A 17790-nucleotide genomic window follows, 5' to 3' on the forward strand; every position below is an offset into this window, starting at 1 on the left:
CTTTGGAGAGACTTACGGTTGTGGGCAGAGCAGTTGACGTACCAGGCGGTGATACAGCCCGACAGGATGGTAAAAGTTTAAGTGTTTTTGGTGACGAGCTGAATTTATTCAGCCTCCTGAGGTTGAAGAGGCGTGGCTGCGCCTTCTTCACCACGCTGTCTGTGTGGGTGGATCATTTCAGTTTGTCCGGGATGTGTACACAGAGGAACTTAAAACTTACCACCTTTTCCACTACTGTCCTGTCGATGTGGATGGGGGACTGCTCCCTCTGCTGTTTCCTGAAGTCCACAGTTATCTCCTTTGTTTTGTTGACATTGAGTGTGAGGTTATTTTCCTGACACCACACTCCGAGGGCCCTCACCTCCTCCCTGTAGGCTGTCTTGTCGTTGTTGGTAATCAAGCCTACCACTGTAGTGTCGTCTGCAAACGTGATGATTGAGTTGGAGGTGTGCATGGCCATGCAGTCGTAGGTGAACAGGAGAGGGCTGAGAACGCACCCTTGTGGTGCCCCAGTGTTGAGGATCAGCGGGGTGGAGATGTTGTTTCCTACCCTCACCACCTGGGGGCAGCCGGTCAGGAAGTCCAGGACCCAGTTGCACAGGGTGGGGTCGAAACCCAAGGTCTTGAGCTTAATGACGAGTTTGGAGGGTACTATGGTGTTAAATGCTGAGCTGCAGTCATTGAACATTATCCTTAAATGGGTACCCTCTTGTCCAGATGGGTTAGGGCAGTGTAGTTGAGATTGCATCGTCTGTGGACCTATTCGGGCGGTAAGCAAATTGGAGTGGGTCTAGGGTGTCAGGTGGAGGTGATATGGGTCCTTGACTAGTCTCTCAAAGCACTTCATGATGACGGAAGTGAGTGCTACGGTAGTCATTTTGCTCAGTTGCCTTAGCTTTCTTGGGAACAGGAACAATGGTGGCCCTCTTGAAGCATGTGGGAACAGCAGACTGGGATAGGGATTGATTGAATATGTCTGTAAACACACCAGCCAGCTGGGTGATTGTGCACTGCTGGACAGAGCGGTACGCACTCAGTCATGGTGCTCTCTGTCTCGCTCTCTCTCTCAGCTGATATTGTCACCCTATTTGTCTTGATATGGGGGTCTTACACACTGTTTTCAGCCTGGCTGTGTGTGTAGCGCTGTGCGCGTGTGACTTCTGGGAAACCGGATTAGCACGGACAGGGCACCCTGGGGTTGTGTTGATCTGTATGCTCCATGCTCTGTGTGTGTTTTACAGTGTTTTATAGACCCCGAAGCCAGTATAAACTTCATCAAAATAGTCCCAATTAATTGAAGATAACCCAAGATACACGTCATTCATTTAGACATTTTTATGTTTGCTGCAGCATGAAAAAATGTGTGGCCAAACAGCTGAAAAAACCCCTTACTAAACGTGGTGTTGAGGGCTGTGTTAGAGGTTGTCAGCCTGTTGAGGGCTGTGTTAGAGGTGTTAGTCAGCGCTGATGGTTGGCCTTTGTTGTGGGGAGCAGAAAGCACCTCCGAATCCATTGACATTTTCAAATGGCTGACTGGGAAGAGGGAAGGGGCCAATGGGTGAGCTATGTACCCCGACCCATGCTGAGTGATCCATCATTTAATTTGAGGGCTTTGTGGTGCTGAGTGGACTAAAACACACACACTCGTACTGAATCTCCAGAACTAACTCCAGAGCATCCAGTCTAAATGAACTCTCATTGTGAAAACTCTCTGACAACTTAACCTCTGCATTAAACCTTAGTATCGTTAGAGTATGTCCCCACACCAGCACCAAGTTATATTATGACTGTTGCTATAGAGACATGTACTATACAGTGCTTGAATGGATTTCTGGATACGTGCCACACATACATACATTTGAGTGGTAATACATAGGAACACAGCTAAGATAAACATCTTCAGGGGCTCTGTATTGTAAATATTGATGTTCTTGGCAACAGACCAATGTAATTGTTTATTGGCCTCCTTTCTCTATACAATGTAGTGATTGGCCTGCATCACTCACCCTGCTTTCTCCATCCTATCCTGTACGCTCTGCCCTTTCACTCCTGCAGTGATGGGAAAAGTAGCCAATCGTCATACTTGAGTAAAGGTATCTTAATAGAAAATGACTCAGGTGAAAGTCACCCAGTAAAATACTACGTGAGAAAGCCAAAGTATTCTGTTTCAATATACTTAAGTATCAAAATTATTTCAAATTCCTTATATTAAGAAAACCAGACGGCATGATTTTTTTGTTTTTTTAAATGTATTTACGGATAGCCAGGGGCACACTCCAATACTCAGACATCATTTACAAACAAAGCATTTGTGTTTAGTGAGTCCTCCAGATCAGAGGCAGTAGGGATGACCAGGGATGTTCTCTGTTTAGTGAGTCCTCCAGATCAGAGGCAGTAGGGATGACCAGGGATGTTCTCTGTTTAGTGAGTCCTCCAGATCAGAGGCAGTAGGGATGACCAGGGATGTTCTCTGTTTAGTGAGTCCCCCAGATCAGAGGCAGTAGGGATGACCAGGGATGTTCTCTGTTTAGTGAGTCCTCCAGATCAGAGGCAGTAGGGATGACCAGGGATGTTCTCTGTTTAGTGAGTCCTCCAGATCAGAGGCTGTAGGGATGACCAGGGATGTTCTCTGTTTAGTGAGTCCGTCAGATCAGAGGCTGTAGGGATGACCAGGGATGTTCTCTGTTTAGTGAGTCCTCCAGATCAGAGGCTGTAGGGATGACCAGGGATGTTCTCTGTTTAGTGAGTCCTCCAGATCAGAGGCTGTAGGGATGACCAGGGATGTTCTCTGTTTAGTGAGTCCTCCAGATCAGAGGCTGTAGGGATGACCAGGGATGTTCTCTGTTTAGTGAGTCCTCCAGATCAGAGGCTGTAGGGATGACCAGGGATGTTCTCTGTTTAGTGAGTCCTCCAGATCAGAGGCTGTAGGGATGACCAGGGATGTTCTCTGTTTAGTGAGTCCGTCAGATCAGAGGCTGTAGGGATGACCAGGGATGTTCTCTGTTTAGTGAGTCCGTCAGATGAGAGGCTGTAGGGATGACCAGGGATGTTCTCTGTTTAGTGAGTCCTCCAGATCAGAGGCAGTAGGGATGACCAGGGATGTTCTCTGTTTAGTGAGTCCTCCAGATCAGAGGCAGTAGGGATGACCAGGGATGTTCTCTGTTTAGTGAGTCCTCCAGATCAGAGGCAGTAGGGATGACCAGGGATGTTCTCTGTTTAGTGAGTCCCCCAGATCAGAGGCAGTAGGGATGACCAGGGATGTTCTCTGTTTGGTGAGTCCTCCAGATCAGAGGCAGTAGGGATGACCAGGGATGTTCTCTGTTTAGTGAGTCCTCCAGATCAGAGGCTGTAGGGATGACCAGGGATGTTCTCTGTTTAGCGAGTCCTCCAGATCAGAGGCTGTAGGGATGACCAGGGATGTTCTCTGTTTAGTGAGTCCGTCAGATCAGAGGCTGTAGGGATGACCAGGGATGTTCTCTGTTTAGTGAGTCCTCCAGATCAGAGGCTGTAGGGATGACCAGGGATGTTCTCTGTTTAGTGAGTCCTCCAGATCAGAGGCTGTAGGGATGACCAGGGATGTTCTCTGTTTAGTGAGTCCTCCAGATCAGAGGCTGTAGGGATGACCAGGGATGTTCTCTGTTTAGTGAGTCCTCCAGATCAGAGGCTGTAGGGATGACCAGGGATGTTCTCTGTTTAGTGAGTCCGTCAGATCAGAGGCTGTAGGGATGACCAGGGATGTTCTCTGTTTAGTGAGTCCGTCAGATCAGAGGCTGTAGGGATGACCAGGGATGTTCTCTGTTTAGTGAGTCCGTCAGATCAGAGGCTGTAGGGATGACCAGGGATGTTCTCTGTTTAGTGAGTCCTCCAGATCAGAGGCTGTAGGGATGACCAGGGAAAATTCTCTGTTTAGTGAGTCCTCCAGATCAGAGGCTGTAGGGATGACCAGGGATGTTCTCTGTTTAGTGAGTCCGTCAGATCAGAGGCTGTAGGGATGACCAGGGATGTTCTCTGTTTAGTGAGTCCGTCAGATCAGAGGCTGTAGGGATGACCAGGGATGTTCTCTGTTTAGTGAGTCCGTCAGATCAGAGGCTGTAGGGATGACCAGGGATGTTCTCTGTTTAGTGAGTCCTCCAGATCAGAGGCTGTAGGGATGACCAGGGATGTTCTCTGTTTAGTGAGTCCTCCAGATCAGAGGCTGTAGGGATGACCAGGGATGTTCTCTGTTTAGTGAGTCCTCCAGATCAGAGGCAGTAGGGATGACCAGGGATGTTCTCTGTTTAGTGAGTCCGTCTGATCAGAGGCTGTAGGGATGACCAGGGATGTTCTCTGTTTAGTGAGTCCTCCAGATCAGAGGCTGTAGGGATGACCAGGGATGTTCTCTGTTTAGTGAGTCCTCCAGATCAGAGGCTGTAGGGATGACCAGGGATGTTCTCTGTTTAGTGAGTCCTCCAGATCAGAGGCAGTAGGGATGACCAGGGATGTTCTCTGTTTAGTGAGTCCGTCTGATCAGAGGCTGTAGGGATGACCAGGGATGTTCTCTGTTTAGTGAGTCCTCCAGATCAGAGGCAGTAGGGATGACCAGGGATGTTCTCTGTTTAGTGAGTCCGTCAGATGAGAGGCTGTAGGGATGACCAGGGATGTTCTCTGTTTAGTGAGTCCTCCAGATCAGAGTCAGTAGGGATGACCAGGGATGTTCTCTGTTTAGTGAGTCCTCCAGATCAGAGGCAGTAGGGATGACCAGGGATGTTCTCTGTTTAGTGAGTCCTCCAGATCAGAGGCAGTAGGGATGACCAGGGATGTTCTCTGTTTAGTGAGTCCTCCAGATCAGAGTCAGTAGGGATGACCAGGGATGTTCTCTGTTTAGTGAGTCCGTCAGATCAGAGGCTGTAGGGATGACCAGGGATGTTCTCTGTTTAGTGAGTCCTCCAGATCAGAGGCTGTAGGGATGACCAGGGATGTTCTCTGTTTAGTGAGTCCTCCAGATCAGAGTCAGTAGGGATGACCAGGGATGTTCTCTGTTTAGTGAGTCCTCCAGATCAGAGGCTGTAGGGATGACCAGGGATGTTCTCTGTTTAGTGAGTCCGTCAGATCAGAGGCTGTAGGGATGACCAGGGATGGTCTCTGTTTAGTGAGTCCGTCAGATCAGAGGCTGTAGGGATGACCAGGGATGTTCTCTGTTTAGTGAGTCTGTCAGATCAGAGGCTGTAGGGATGACCAGGGATGTTCTCTGTTTAGTGAGTCCGTCAGATCAGAGGCTGTAGGGATGACCAGGGATGTTCTCTGTTTAGTGAGTCCGTCACATCAGAGGCAGTAGGGATGACCAGGGATGTTCTCTGTTTAGTGAGTCCGTCAGATCAGAGGCTGTAGGGATGACCAGGGATGTTCTCTTGATAAGTGCGTGAATTGACCATTTCCCTTTCCTGCTAATCATTCTAAATGTCATGAGTACTTTTGGATGTCAGAGAAACTGTATAGAGTAAAATGTACATTATTTTCTTTAGGTATGTAGTGTAGATACAAAAATATATACTTATGTAGTATTTTAAAGTATTTTTACTTAAGTACTTCACACCACTGCACTCCTGCTTCCTCTCTTTCATTCTTTCTTCCTTGTTTCTTCTTTCACTCTACTCTGCTTTAGACAGGACTGTGTCCAAAACACTGAGTATGTGATGCCATACAGTACATCGTTGTACAGATGGAGGCAGAGCCATAGCTTAATGTCAAAACACTGAGTATGTGATGCCATACAGTACATCGTTGTACAGATCGAGGCAGAGCCATAGCTTAATGTCATTGTTACTATTACTAAATGGTCAGGACCCGAGTCATCATGTTAGATACTGTACAGAATGTGACAATTGTGACGGTTGTGTGCTTCTGTGCCTCTCCCTCTGCAGGTTCTGTTGCTGACTGTCTGTTCCTGTGCCTGTCCCTCTGCAGGTTCTGTTGCTGACTGTCTGCTCCTGTGCCTGTCCCTCTGCAGGTTCTGTTGCTGACTGTCTGCTCCTGTGCCTGTCCCTCTGCAGGTTCTGTTGCTGACTGTCTGCTTCTGTGCCTGTTCCCTCTGCAGGTTCTGTTGCTGACTGTCTGCTCCTGTGCCTGTCCCTCTGCAGGTTCTGTTGCTGACTGTCTGCTCCTGTGCCTGTCCCTCTGCAGGTTCTGTTGCTGACTGTCTGCTTCTGTGCCTGTTCCCTCTGCAGGTTCTGTTGCTGACTGTCTGCTCCTGTGCCTGTCCCTCTGCAGGTTCTGTTGCTGACTGTCTGCTCCTGTGCCTGTCCCTCTGCAGGTTCTGTTGCTGACTATCTGCTTCTGTGCCTGTTCCCTCTGCAGGTTCTGTTGCTGACTGTCTAATTCTGTGCCTGTCCCTCTGCAGGTTCTGTTGCTGACTGTCTGCTTCTGTGCCTGTCCCTCTGCAGGTTCTGTTGCTGACTGTTTAATTCTGTGCCTGTCCCTCTGCAGGTTCTGTTGCTGACTGTCTAATTATGTGCCTGTTCCCTCTGCAGGTTCTGTTGCTGACTGTCTAATTCTGTGCCTGTTCCCTCTGCAGGTTCTGTTGCTGACTGTCTAATTCTGTGCCTGTCCCTCTGCAGGTTCTGTTGCTGACTGTCTGCTTCTGTGCCTGTTCCCTCTGCAGGTTCTGTTGCTGACTGTCTGCTTCTGTGCCTGTCCCTCTGCAGGTTCTGCATTTCTTCTGTGATACGTGCTCCGTGCCTGTCTTTAGGGAGGCCAGTGTGGGTTGTCACTCGGGCCACAGCCTCCTCTACCTCCAGGATTCCCTGCAGGACTCCAGGACCCTCACCATCCAGCTGCTGGCAGACGCCCAGCGGGGCAGGCACGCTGTACAGGTGGGTACTGGGATGCAGGGCAGGCACGCTGTACAGGTGGGTACTGGGATGCAGGGCAGGCACGCTGTACAGGTGGGTACTGGGATGCAGGGCGGGCACGCTGTACAGGTGGGTACTGGGATGCAGGGCAGGCACGCTGTACAGGTGGGTACTGGGATGCAGGGCAGGCACGCTGTACAGGTGGGTACTGGGATGCAGGGCAGGCACGCTGTACAGGTGGGTAATGTGATGCAGGCATTCTGTAGGTGGTGGGGACTCTACGTAGATCTATAGGGGGATATACAGAGGGGACTCTACATAGATCTATAGGGGGATATACAGAGGGACTCTATGTAGATCTATAGGGGGGGATATACAGAGGGGACTCTACGTAGATCTATAGGGGATATACAGAGGGGACTCTACGTAGATCTATAGGGGGACATACAGAGGGGACTCTACGTAGATCTATAGGGGGACATACGGAGGGGACTCTACGTAGATCTATAGGGGGATATATACGGAGGGGACTCTACGTAGATCTATAGGGGGATATACAGAGGGGACTCTACGTAGATCTATAGGGGGATATACAGAGGGGACTCTATGTAGATCTATAGGGGATATACAGAGGGGACTCTATGTAGATCTATAGGGGGATATACAGAGGGGACTCTATGTAGATCTATAGGGGGATATACAGAGGGGACTCTATGTAGATCTATAGGGGGATATACAGAGGGACTCTATGTAGATCTATAGGGGGATATACAGAGGGGACTCTATGTAGATCTATAGGGGATATACAGAGGGGACTCTATGTAGATCTATAGGGGGATATACAGAGGGGACTCTACGTAGATCTATAGGGGGATATACAGGGGACTACGTAGATCTATAGGGGGATATACAGAGGGGCCTCTACGTAGATCTGTGGGGGATATACGGAGGGGACTGTACGTGGTGTGTGTGTGTGTGTGTGTGTGTGTGTGTGTGTGTGTGTGTGTGTGTGTGTGTGTGTGTGTGTGTGTGTGTGTGTGTGTGTGTGTGTGTGTGTGACGACCACTAGTCAGCTCTGACAGTTTGTATTCAGAGTCTTGACGGCATCAGGAGCAGAATGGATCATTAGTGTCCTCTATCACTCCAGCCTCACACGGCCCGGAGAATGGGAGTGGGAGGGCGGGAGAGAGGAAGGAGAGCGGGCTAGAGAGAGAGGCCATAGTGCCCATTTCTAGCCCCTCTAATACTATTTTGCGTCCCAAATGGCACCATGTTCCCTACATAGCGTTCTACTTTTGACCAGAGCCCTATGAAGGGAATAGGGTGTCAGCCCCGTGAAGGGAATTAGGGTGTCAGCCCCGTGAAGGGAATAGGGTGTCAGCCCCGTGAAGGGAATTAGGGTGTCAGCCCCGTGAAGGGAATAGGGTGTCAGCCCCGTGAAGGGAATAGGGTGTCAGCCCCGTGAAGGGAATTAGGGTGTCAGCCCCGTGAAGGGAATTAGGGTGTCAGCCCCGTGAAGGGAATAGGGTGTCAGCCCCGTGAAGGGAATAGGGTGTCAGCCCCGTGAAGGGAATTAGGGTGTCAGCCCCGTGAAGGGAATAGGGTGTCAGCCCCGTGAAGGGAATTAGGGTGTCAGCCCCGTGAAGGGAATTAGGGTGTCAGCCCCGTGAAGGGAATTAGGGTGTCAGCCCCGTGAAGGGAATTAGGGTGTCAGCCCCGTGAAGGGAATTAGGGTGTCAGCCCCGTGAAGGGAATTAGGGTGTCAGCCCCGTGAAGGGAATTAGGGTGTCACCTGGGATGCAGACAACCACTCAGAACATTAGGCTTCTCCTTCTTAGTCGGCTGGCTGGGAGGTGGGTTGTCCTCCAGCTGTGAATAGAGAGTGAAGGGTGTTGGGAACAGGATGGCTTTGGGAGGACGGACACAATGGAGAGGAATTCTAGGAAGACACTTCCTTCCCCCGCCCTGTCCCCATACACCCCCCTCCCTCTCCCATATCCCCCAAACCAACTCACTCACATGCCAATGAAATATGTATGCCCCTCCCCTTCCTCAAAACACAATAGAAGAACACACCTCCCCCTACCCCCTTCAGCCAGGGTAGTGGGTTCGATCCCCGGGACCACCCATACGTAGAATGTATGCACACATGACTGTAAGTCGCTTTGGATAAAAGCGTCTGCTAAATGGCATACATTACTCAGTTGGTGTTTTGAGGCTCACTTAACTTGAAGACCTAATTCACCAAATGCTGCTAACTCAGTCTAGGTTGAGTGTTTTTAGCTCCTGTGAAGAGGCTGTACTATGACAAGGACCAGCCTGATAATCCATTATTTCCTATGAAGAGATTTCATGGGCTGTGTCCCAAATGGCACCCTGTTCCCTATGGGCCCTGGTCAAAAATAGTGCACTACATAAACAATGGGTCCAATTTGGGACACACATAATGTTCATGGGCTTGAATGGTACAAAGCCCGAGCTGTAGAACTCTGTCCTGAAAGGTAGAAGACCTTTGGCCTAAAGGGTTACATTAAAACACCATCATCTCCATTTGCTGCCTTTTTCTGCCCGTTCTGCCACCCCCTTAACCTCTGAACCAGGATTTGTTATCCCTATAGATGACGTCATTGGTGCTTTCTCTCTGATTGACACCACCACCCTGGTAGTACCCCTCATTCCATTGGTTGAGCTCAGTCCTGCCGGGACGGATCAGGTTATGGACGGTTGTCAGCTTCCACCTAGTGAGAAGTTAATTGAACCTTTTTGTCCTAGTCGGTCACACTTTATATCAAGGCCATTTAGCAGACACTTTTATCCCAAGAGACTTAGTCATGCTTGCATTCACTCTCCCTACAGTTAAAGGCATGTCTGCTGATTAAGCATTTTGGTAGCAGATCTTAACACAGTCTTAACTTAACGCTCTGAGCTTTAGTTCCGACCCCTATATCCACCAGAGGTGCCTCTATAGAGTGACTTCATGATGAGGACCAACTACTGTGTGGAAAACAGCTGCTGTGTTGGCCTGGGGTCAACAGCCTCTCTCCACCAGTAGTACTGGACCCAGTCTGAGGTATTTAATTCACTTAACCAGCTGGCCTCCTACTGAAAAGACTGAGGTCACTCATCAATTCATCCACTGATATGGAGGGGAGGAGAGGAGAGCCATTTACACCATAGTCTCATGATAACCAGTAGCTTGCTGGTCCCTGGTGCAAAAAGGTTGAGAAATACTGACCTCCTGCATCCGGTGAATTGCAGAGCGCCAAATTCAAATTCAAATTAAATTACAAATTAAATTACAAATATTTCATTTTCCTGAAATCACAAGTGCAATACACCAAAACATACCTTAACTTGTTGTTAATCCAGACGGTGTGTCAGATTTCAAAAAGGCTTTCGGTGAAAGCAAACCATGCGATTATGTGAGGACAGCTCTCAGCAGACAAAACATTACAAACAGCTAGCAGTAGATTGGTCACGAAAGTCAGAAAAGCAATAAAATTAATCACTTACCTTTGATCTTCGTATGTTTGCACTCACGAGACTCCCAGTTACACAATAAATATTAGTTTTGTTTGATAAAGAGTCTCTTTATATCCAAAAACCTCCATTTGATTGTTCAATAATCGTGCGGTCACGACGGGCAGACAAAAATTCCAAATAATATCCGTAAAGTTCATAGAAACATGTCAAATGTTTTTTATTATCAATCCTCAGGTTGTTTTTACAATAAATAATAGCTAATATTTCAACCGGACGGTAGCCTTTTTAATAGAAGAGAGAAAGAAAAGGTATCGCTCCCGGCGTGCGCGCATGCACAAATCTGAGGACATCTGGCTATCCACTGACGCAATGTGATCATTCTCTCTCATTATTTCAGAATAAAAGCCTGAAACTATGTCTAAAGACTGTTCACACCTTGTGGAAGCCATAGGGAAAGAATATGGTTGATATCCATTTAAATGGAGGATAGGCTTGCAATGGAAAAGAGTAGTTTCAGAAAAACAGCACTTCCTGGATGGATTTTCCTCAGATTTTCGCCTGCTATATCAGTTCTGTTATACTCACAGACAATATTTTGACCGTTTTGGAAAATTTAGAGTTTTCTATCCTAATCTGCCAATTATATGCATATTCTAGCTTCTGGGCCTGAGAAATAGGCAGTTTACTTTGGGCACGTTTTTCATCCAAACATCAAATACTGCCCCCTAGCCAAAAGAGGTTTTAACCTGTCAGGACTTAACCTGTGAATAATGTGTCAATGTACCATTCAAAGGTCATGCTACATTTTGTCCCCACTAAAGCAGTTTCTTAATGATTTACCTGCAGCTGAGCATTGAGAAAGCACAGGCCGTTGCTGAGCAGGTGGAACTGAAGGCCATGGTGGTCCAGTCAGAGGTCAAAGCCATCACACAGCGTCATAAGAAGGCCCTAGAGGAACGAGAGTGTGAACTACTGTGGAAAGTAAGTTGGTTTTCTGCTAAGTAGTATCATACTGTAGGACCTACAATACATTTACACATTCCAGCAATGTTACAAAACCTGACAAGTGTAACTATCTTTTCTTTCTCACTTCTGTCCCTTTCCCCTCTCCCTCCTTTTGCCCTCTCTACAGGTTGAGAATATCCGTCAGGTGAAAGCCAAGTCCCTCTATCTCCAGTTAGAGAAGCTGCACCAGAACCTGACCAAGCTGGACAGCACCATCTCTACAGTAACCCAGGTCCTAGAGAAGGGCAGTAGTCTGGACCTGCTGCTGGCCAGAGAGAGCATGCTCCTCCAGATCACAGAGCTTAAGGCCCTCAGGGAGCTGTTACTGCCGCAGGATGATGATCGCATCCTGTTCACCACCCCCGACCAGACCTTGCTCCTCGCCATCCAGTCCCTAGGTCTGGTCAGCTCCGGGGCCTTCGCCCCCCTCACCAAGGCCCAGGGAGAGGGGCTTTGTCGGGGCTTGCAGGGTAAGCAGGCTTCCTTCACTGTGGTGGGGTATGATCATGATGGAGAGCTCAGGCTGTCTGGTGGGGACGGTGTGTCAGCTGTGGTGGTGGCGTCCGATGGTAACCTGCTAAATGCTGAGGTGACCGACCATCAGAACGGGTTGTACACGGTCAGCTACCTGCCCAAGGTAGAAGGAGAACATCTGGTGTCAGTCCTTATCTGCAACCAGCATATCGAAGGCAGCCCCTTTAAAGTGCTGGTCAAGTCTGGCCGTAGCTATGGAGGTATACCCTTGCCGGTGGCCTCGTTCGGCAGGGAGGGGGACGGAGATGGGCAGCTGTGTCGCCCCTGGGGTGTGTGTGGACAAAGAGGGCTACATAATCGTAGCTGACCGAAGCAACAACAGGGTGCAGATCTTCAAGCCGTGCGGTTCCTTCCACCACAAGTTTGGTACGCTGGGCTCCAGACCAGGCCAGTTGGACCGACCAGCTGGGGTGGCCTGCGACAGCCAGAGGAGAATCATCGTTGCCGACAAGGATAATCACCGCATCCAGATCTTCACCTTTGAAGGCCGGTTCCTCCTCAAGTTCGGGGAGAAGGGAACCAAGACCGGTCAGTTCAGCTACCCCTGGGACGTGGCGGTCAGCTCGGAGGGAAAGATCCTCGTCTCAGACACCCGGAACCACCGCATCCAGCTCTTCAGGCAGGACGGCACCTTCCTCAACAAGTACGGCTTTGAGGGGGCTCTATGGAAACACTTGGACTCCCCCAGAGGCGTGGCCTTCACTCAGGAGGACCACCTGGTGGTGACAGACTTCAACAACCACCGTCTGTTGATCATCCGGTCGGACTGCCAGTCGGCCCGCTTCCTGGGATCAGAGGAAGCGGTAACGGTCAGTTCCTGCGGCCGCAGGGCGTAGCAGTGGACCAGGAGGACCGCATTGTGGTGGCTGACTCCCGGAACCACCGGATCCAGGTGTTTCAAACCAACGGTAATTTCTTATGCAAGTTGGGGACTCAGGGTAGCAGCTTTGGACAGATGGATCGCCCATCGGGTATAGCTGTTACTCCTGACGGAAGGATTGTTGCCGTGGACTTTGGAAACAACCGAATCATTATGTTCTAGGCTAGGCAGTTTGTCTGCTGGTTTGCAAAGAAAGAAACATTGAAGAGGAGATTTTGAGACACACCCAGCAGATGCAAATGTCTTTGTGAGCAAATGGAGACGGTAATATTGAAACTTGACCTTTTCTCTCAGCTTTACCTCTATTTTGAAAGAGCAAATCAATGGAGAACATGAACCGCTGCCAACAAGGGGTTATTGTCATAAGCTGACATTTTGAACCCTATAGAAGGCCTTCTGTGACAGTATCTGGCTCGACAGTTGTTTTTGCTCCTGATGTGTGCGTCAAAATCTCTGATTTTCTCAGGGAATTTCTTGCATTCTTGAAATACTTCCACTGCATCATACCTACCTCATGTAGCTGTGTATGAATGTACTCCTTTATTATTTGATGGAGATTTTGCTAGTGGAGTTTTGATAAAGTAACTACCTCAATGCAAGAGAAAAGTATAGTTAACATGAAGCAACATTTGGTTGATATTTGCACAGAAAGCACTCACACATTTTCTCTAATTGTTACTGTTGACATAAAGCGTGTGAAATCCCAGAATGTTGTCGAGAACAATGTATTTCCTGTGTTACATACATGTGGAAACGTGGAGTCAGACATTTTTTATAAACTCAGCAACTGTTATTTTTCCATTTTGTTTTTAAATATGCCTTCATACCTCTGTAAAACCTTTTTTACCTCATGTCACAACCACATAGTACCTCAGAACTCGTGTCCTCAGGTCAATAGTATGCTGAGTCCCAAATGGCACCCTATTCCCTAAATAGTGCACTACTTTTGACCAGGGCCCATAGGGCACTGGTGCACTAAATAGCGAATAGGTTGTAATCTGAGACTCGTCCTGTAAAATGGATTCTCTCCACAAAATGGCTGCTGCCAGTTTGCTATAGGCAGGTTGAATATTTGATATCAGTGACCATTGTCAGTTCAGTCAGTTGTGTGATTTCAGGGAAAAAACATTTAACAAGGAATTGACCATCTTGAATTGGGTGAATCATCAGAATTGTTATTTTCTGGGCATCTATGAAGAATTGTGACTTGAAACTACTGGCAATCATCATTGTTGTTAGATGAATGAATACATGTCAGGATTAATATATCCTAAGGCAACTAGTGCATTCGGCCACAACATAGTGAAGATTAGACAATGACACATTGGTGTGGGTTAACTTGGATTTAATCTCAACCATGTCTGAACCTGAGTCTAAATCTATTTACTGATATCCATTTAGAAATCATTGAAATCTGTGTAGACTAACTTTCCTAAGAGTAGAGGGGTCTAAGAGTAGTGAAGTTTCATTCTGATATTTTTTGAAGAACAACCTTTGTGCACATGTTTGGTGGTTTAGATTGGCACCCTAATGACGCTACCATGTTCCTTTCTTTGTGATCGTTGTTTGAAAAGTCTATCGTTGCCTCTGGGCCTCGACTATGTTCCCGTCAAAGAAAGTCATCCGTTTAGCTTTTTTTCCTTCAAAATAGAATGCGTCAATCATGGGAAACCGCGAGAATATTGTTTTATCCTGGTGGCAAATAAAATAATTTAAAAAAGTAAAACTGACCAGTAAATGAAGTAACAGCATTGATGTTGATCTTCATTGCCTCCATAGTGTTTTCAATAGATATTCTCCGTAGTAAAACCCCTAGCTGCTTGTCAGTTGCCTGATTACCCACTCATGTAGCCTACAGGTGGCTGAGTAACCAAAGCAAAAGGCTCCACATAAATAGAATTCCATCAGCTGCTGCTCCCACACCCACATTCACCCTGCTCTGAACTGTGATGGCAGGGAGTCTGTTGGTCACATTAGACGTTGGAATATCAGTCAGCACAGCAGTTCCTCTCTATTGTATGTACCTCTGTCTGAGAGAACATAACCAAACCAGGTCATTCATGGTTCCACAGTGGCTATTAACTACAGAACATCAAGAACCAGTAAAAATGCAAATGTTAAAATTGAATTCATTTTTTTCACCAGCTGTAGCCTGCCCTGTGTTATAAACTAGCTGTTCATAGCTATTAATATTGTGCTTATAGCTTGAACTGTTAAAGCCAAGTCCCACTCTCCTCCCTCTGTGTCTCTGACTGTGTCTAATGGGCCAGTATTTCCTGTCTGTTGAGCCACATTGCCGCAAGTGCTGGTTTACGAGGAGAGCTCGGTTCTTTTCCAAATGGCACACTAATCCCTATACAGTGCACTAATTTTGACCAGAGCTTTATGAGCCCTGGTCAATAGTAGTGCACTAAATAGGGACTAGGTTGCCATTTGGCACACCTCTGTGAGTTGGTGAGGCACCATAGCTGTAGGTCTCCAGCTGCTCTAACCCCCAGAAGAGCTGGAAGGCATGCAGCTCGCCAGACACACCTCATATCTCTTTTACCTTAATAATCACAGCTGAATGTACAGGGGGACCAGTGAGACGTTGGGCTCCAGACACGGCTTACTCGGTTACATCCTCTTAATGATTCAACCAAAATGGCCACTTTTTAGATGTTGAGTTTCCAGGTGTTTTAGTGGATTATTCACATTGACACTGTTCCAGTGTTGTAGCTTGTGCCTTTTGATATACAGAAGATAAATTACACTGTTTCTGGGCAATTTGTGACCAGCAGGAAAGGCATTGTGACAAAAACAAACAGTATAAATGGACTATTTGAGGTAATAAATATAACTCTTATAAAAATGGCACACCATCACTGTCATTTAGTTGTTAAGTATTTAATGTTGTCCTTGCTGGTGTGACCCCTGGAATATAAAAAAATAATAATGATATATATCTAACCAGGCAAGTCAGTTAAGAACAAATTCTTATTGACAATGACAACTCACTGTTCCCGGTAGGCCAACTGCCTTGTCCAGGGGCAGAATGACAGATTTTTACCTTGTCAGCTCAGGGATTCGATCCAGCAACCTTTTGGTTACTGATCCAATGCTCTAACCACTAGGCAACCTGCCACCCCATATATACCTCATTATACAGAAAGATATAGGTATAATGTACATCTTTACCTCAGTATTACTGAGCTACGCCCATTACCTCATTGCTGAACCGTTAATACCTCGTTGGCATGGTTGCATTTTTCAAACCTCAGTTGAATTGCAGTTAGATGTGTGGTCTTATAATGTACTGTTGTTACACTAAAGAATGGAAAGGGAAGGCTTGGAGAAGTTATGAACAGTTTGATCAAGTAGATTAAACCGAGGACAATGCTGCTTCAAATCCACACTGATCTGATGTATTTTCAGTACATTGTTGGTTCCTATATTGTTCCTATAGTTTGAACTTAAGTTTGCAGTGAATGTTTCTTAAAAGACCTCAAGGTCTTGACACTTAGAAGACAAGACTTGTATATTTTAATGCATGACTCAAAAAGTAATTGTGGAAAAGATTTGTCACTGCTTTTTAATTATTTTAGGGTTGTAGTATGTTAGGTTGAGGAGGATGGCTTCCTTTGACTATAAGATTGCATCTATTTTATGAATAGCCTTACTGGGCTCAATCAAGTTACCTCATCATGTCAAACAACAGATTTCAAATAGAAATACATTTGCCTTAAATATTTCAGTATTTAATTAGGACCCTGATTAGCTACTGCTGAAGCAGTACATAACACTATACTAGTAGAGGACATTCAACATGTACTCTGTCTATACTTCCACAGTTGGAAGTATCACAAATAATCAAGAAAACTACCAAGGGCTTAAAGGTAACCTTTGAACTTTGTTATTTACCTGTTTCTGTAGTTAGTTTTTTGTCGGGTTGCAAAATTCTGGTAACTTTACAGGTTTTCAAGAATTCCAGGTTGGAGGATTCCCGGAATCAGGAGTGGATAAAGAGGGAGGGTATCTTCTAAAGGGGTTTTCTGGGAATTGGGGGAAAGTTTATTTGCAACCCTAGCCGGAAGTATACTTTGGGCTCCATTTGATCCATATGGTGGAAATTCAGCCCTATAGAGAAATGAAAGGCAATGTTCCCACATTTTGTGGAGACTGGCAGCGTTAACCGTGAATGCAATGTCGACTCAAATCAGAAAGGACCTTTTTCCATTTTAATTGCGCTGAACTTCTTCTGTGCAGATTAAATGGAGCCTCAGTCTATCCAAACTATTAGAAATGGTCTGTGTTCCATCCTCCACAGTGAGGTTGAGCAGTATGGGAGGATTCCAGCATTAGTACTTTTCTTCTCATGGAGATAAACAACCGAAGCCTATCAGTTCATAAGAACATGGTCTTAGACAAATTGACTACATGATCATATTAAAGTCAAACTCCGGTAGGTATAATGCTAGTGTTCCACGTTTTGAAAAACTCTCAATAAGCAGCTTTTACCTATTCTGATGAAAAAATGTTTTTAAAATTACATAAGTTCCAACTTTAAAATGCTTAATCAGATAATTTTGGGTGGAAAAAAAGTACTGACTCAAACAGATTTGTTTTACTTTTCCAATGTATAATTTTTGTTGGTGTCTCATAGTAATGTGGGGAAAAATGTCTCAAGGAAAAAATATTCTGTATTGTGACAATTCTATGCTGTTGTGAAATATACATTATACTGTCAGATGTCTCTGATCCTTAGTCCTAGTCAGGCCATTTGAGCATGGTGCATGGTGAACGGGGTATATTAATCATTTGATACTTTAGGCCATTTACTCTGGAATTGTGTTCAACCCCAAAAAATTCACTGTATGAAAAACGTTGGTCGTTTGACCCTTTTGTGGGGTTTATATAACCTGGAGTCGAGCCTAAATATTGTGCAGTTTCAGTTGAAGTGAAATGGAAGGCTGCTCCATATAGATTCCACTTATGAGTGTTTGAAGGGGATAGCAGTGAGATTAGGATACCCTATACCCTCTATTGACTGGTTGGAAGTGTTGGTGAGCCCTAAATACCACC

At 46.5% G+C, this 17790-nt stretch overlaps 1 protein-coding gene across 1 annotated transcript; it reads left to right on the forward strand.

The window, feature by feature from the left end:
• The first annotated feature begins 848 nt into the window (after positions 1-848).
• LOC124026257 (E3 ubiquitin-protein ligase TRIM71-like) lies at positions 849-14853 on the forward strand. Its single transcript, XM_046339356.1, is given in 10 exon segments — positions 849-857; positions 5901-5915; positions 6117-6203; positions 6377-6419; positions 6594-6637; positions 6681-6848; positions 11157-11291; positions 11443-12122; positions 12124-12641; positions 12644-14853. Coding segments are annotated over 10 exon segments (1947 nt in total). The 3' UTR covers positions 12892-14853.
• Positions 14854-17790: the final 2937 nt, after the last annotated feature.

Source organism: Oncorhynchus gorbuscha, unplaced genomic scaffold (assembly GCF_021184085.1).
Source record: "Oncorhynchus gorbuscha isolate QuinsamMale2020 ecotype Even-year unplaced genomic scaffold, OgorEven_v1.0 Un_scaffold_2672, whole genome shotgun sequence".
NCBI classification, from domain to species: Eukaryota; Metazoa; Chordata; class Actinopteri; order Salmoniformes; family Salmonidae; genus Oncorhynchus; species Oncorhynchus gorbuscha.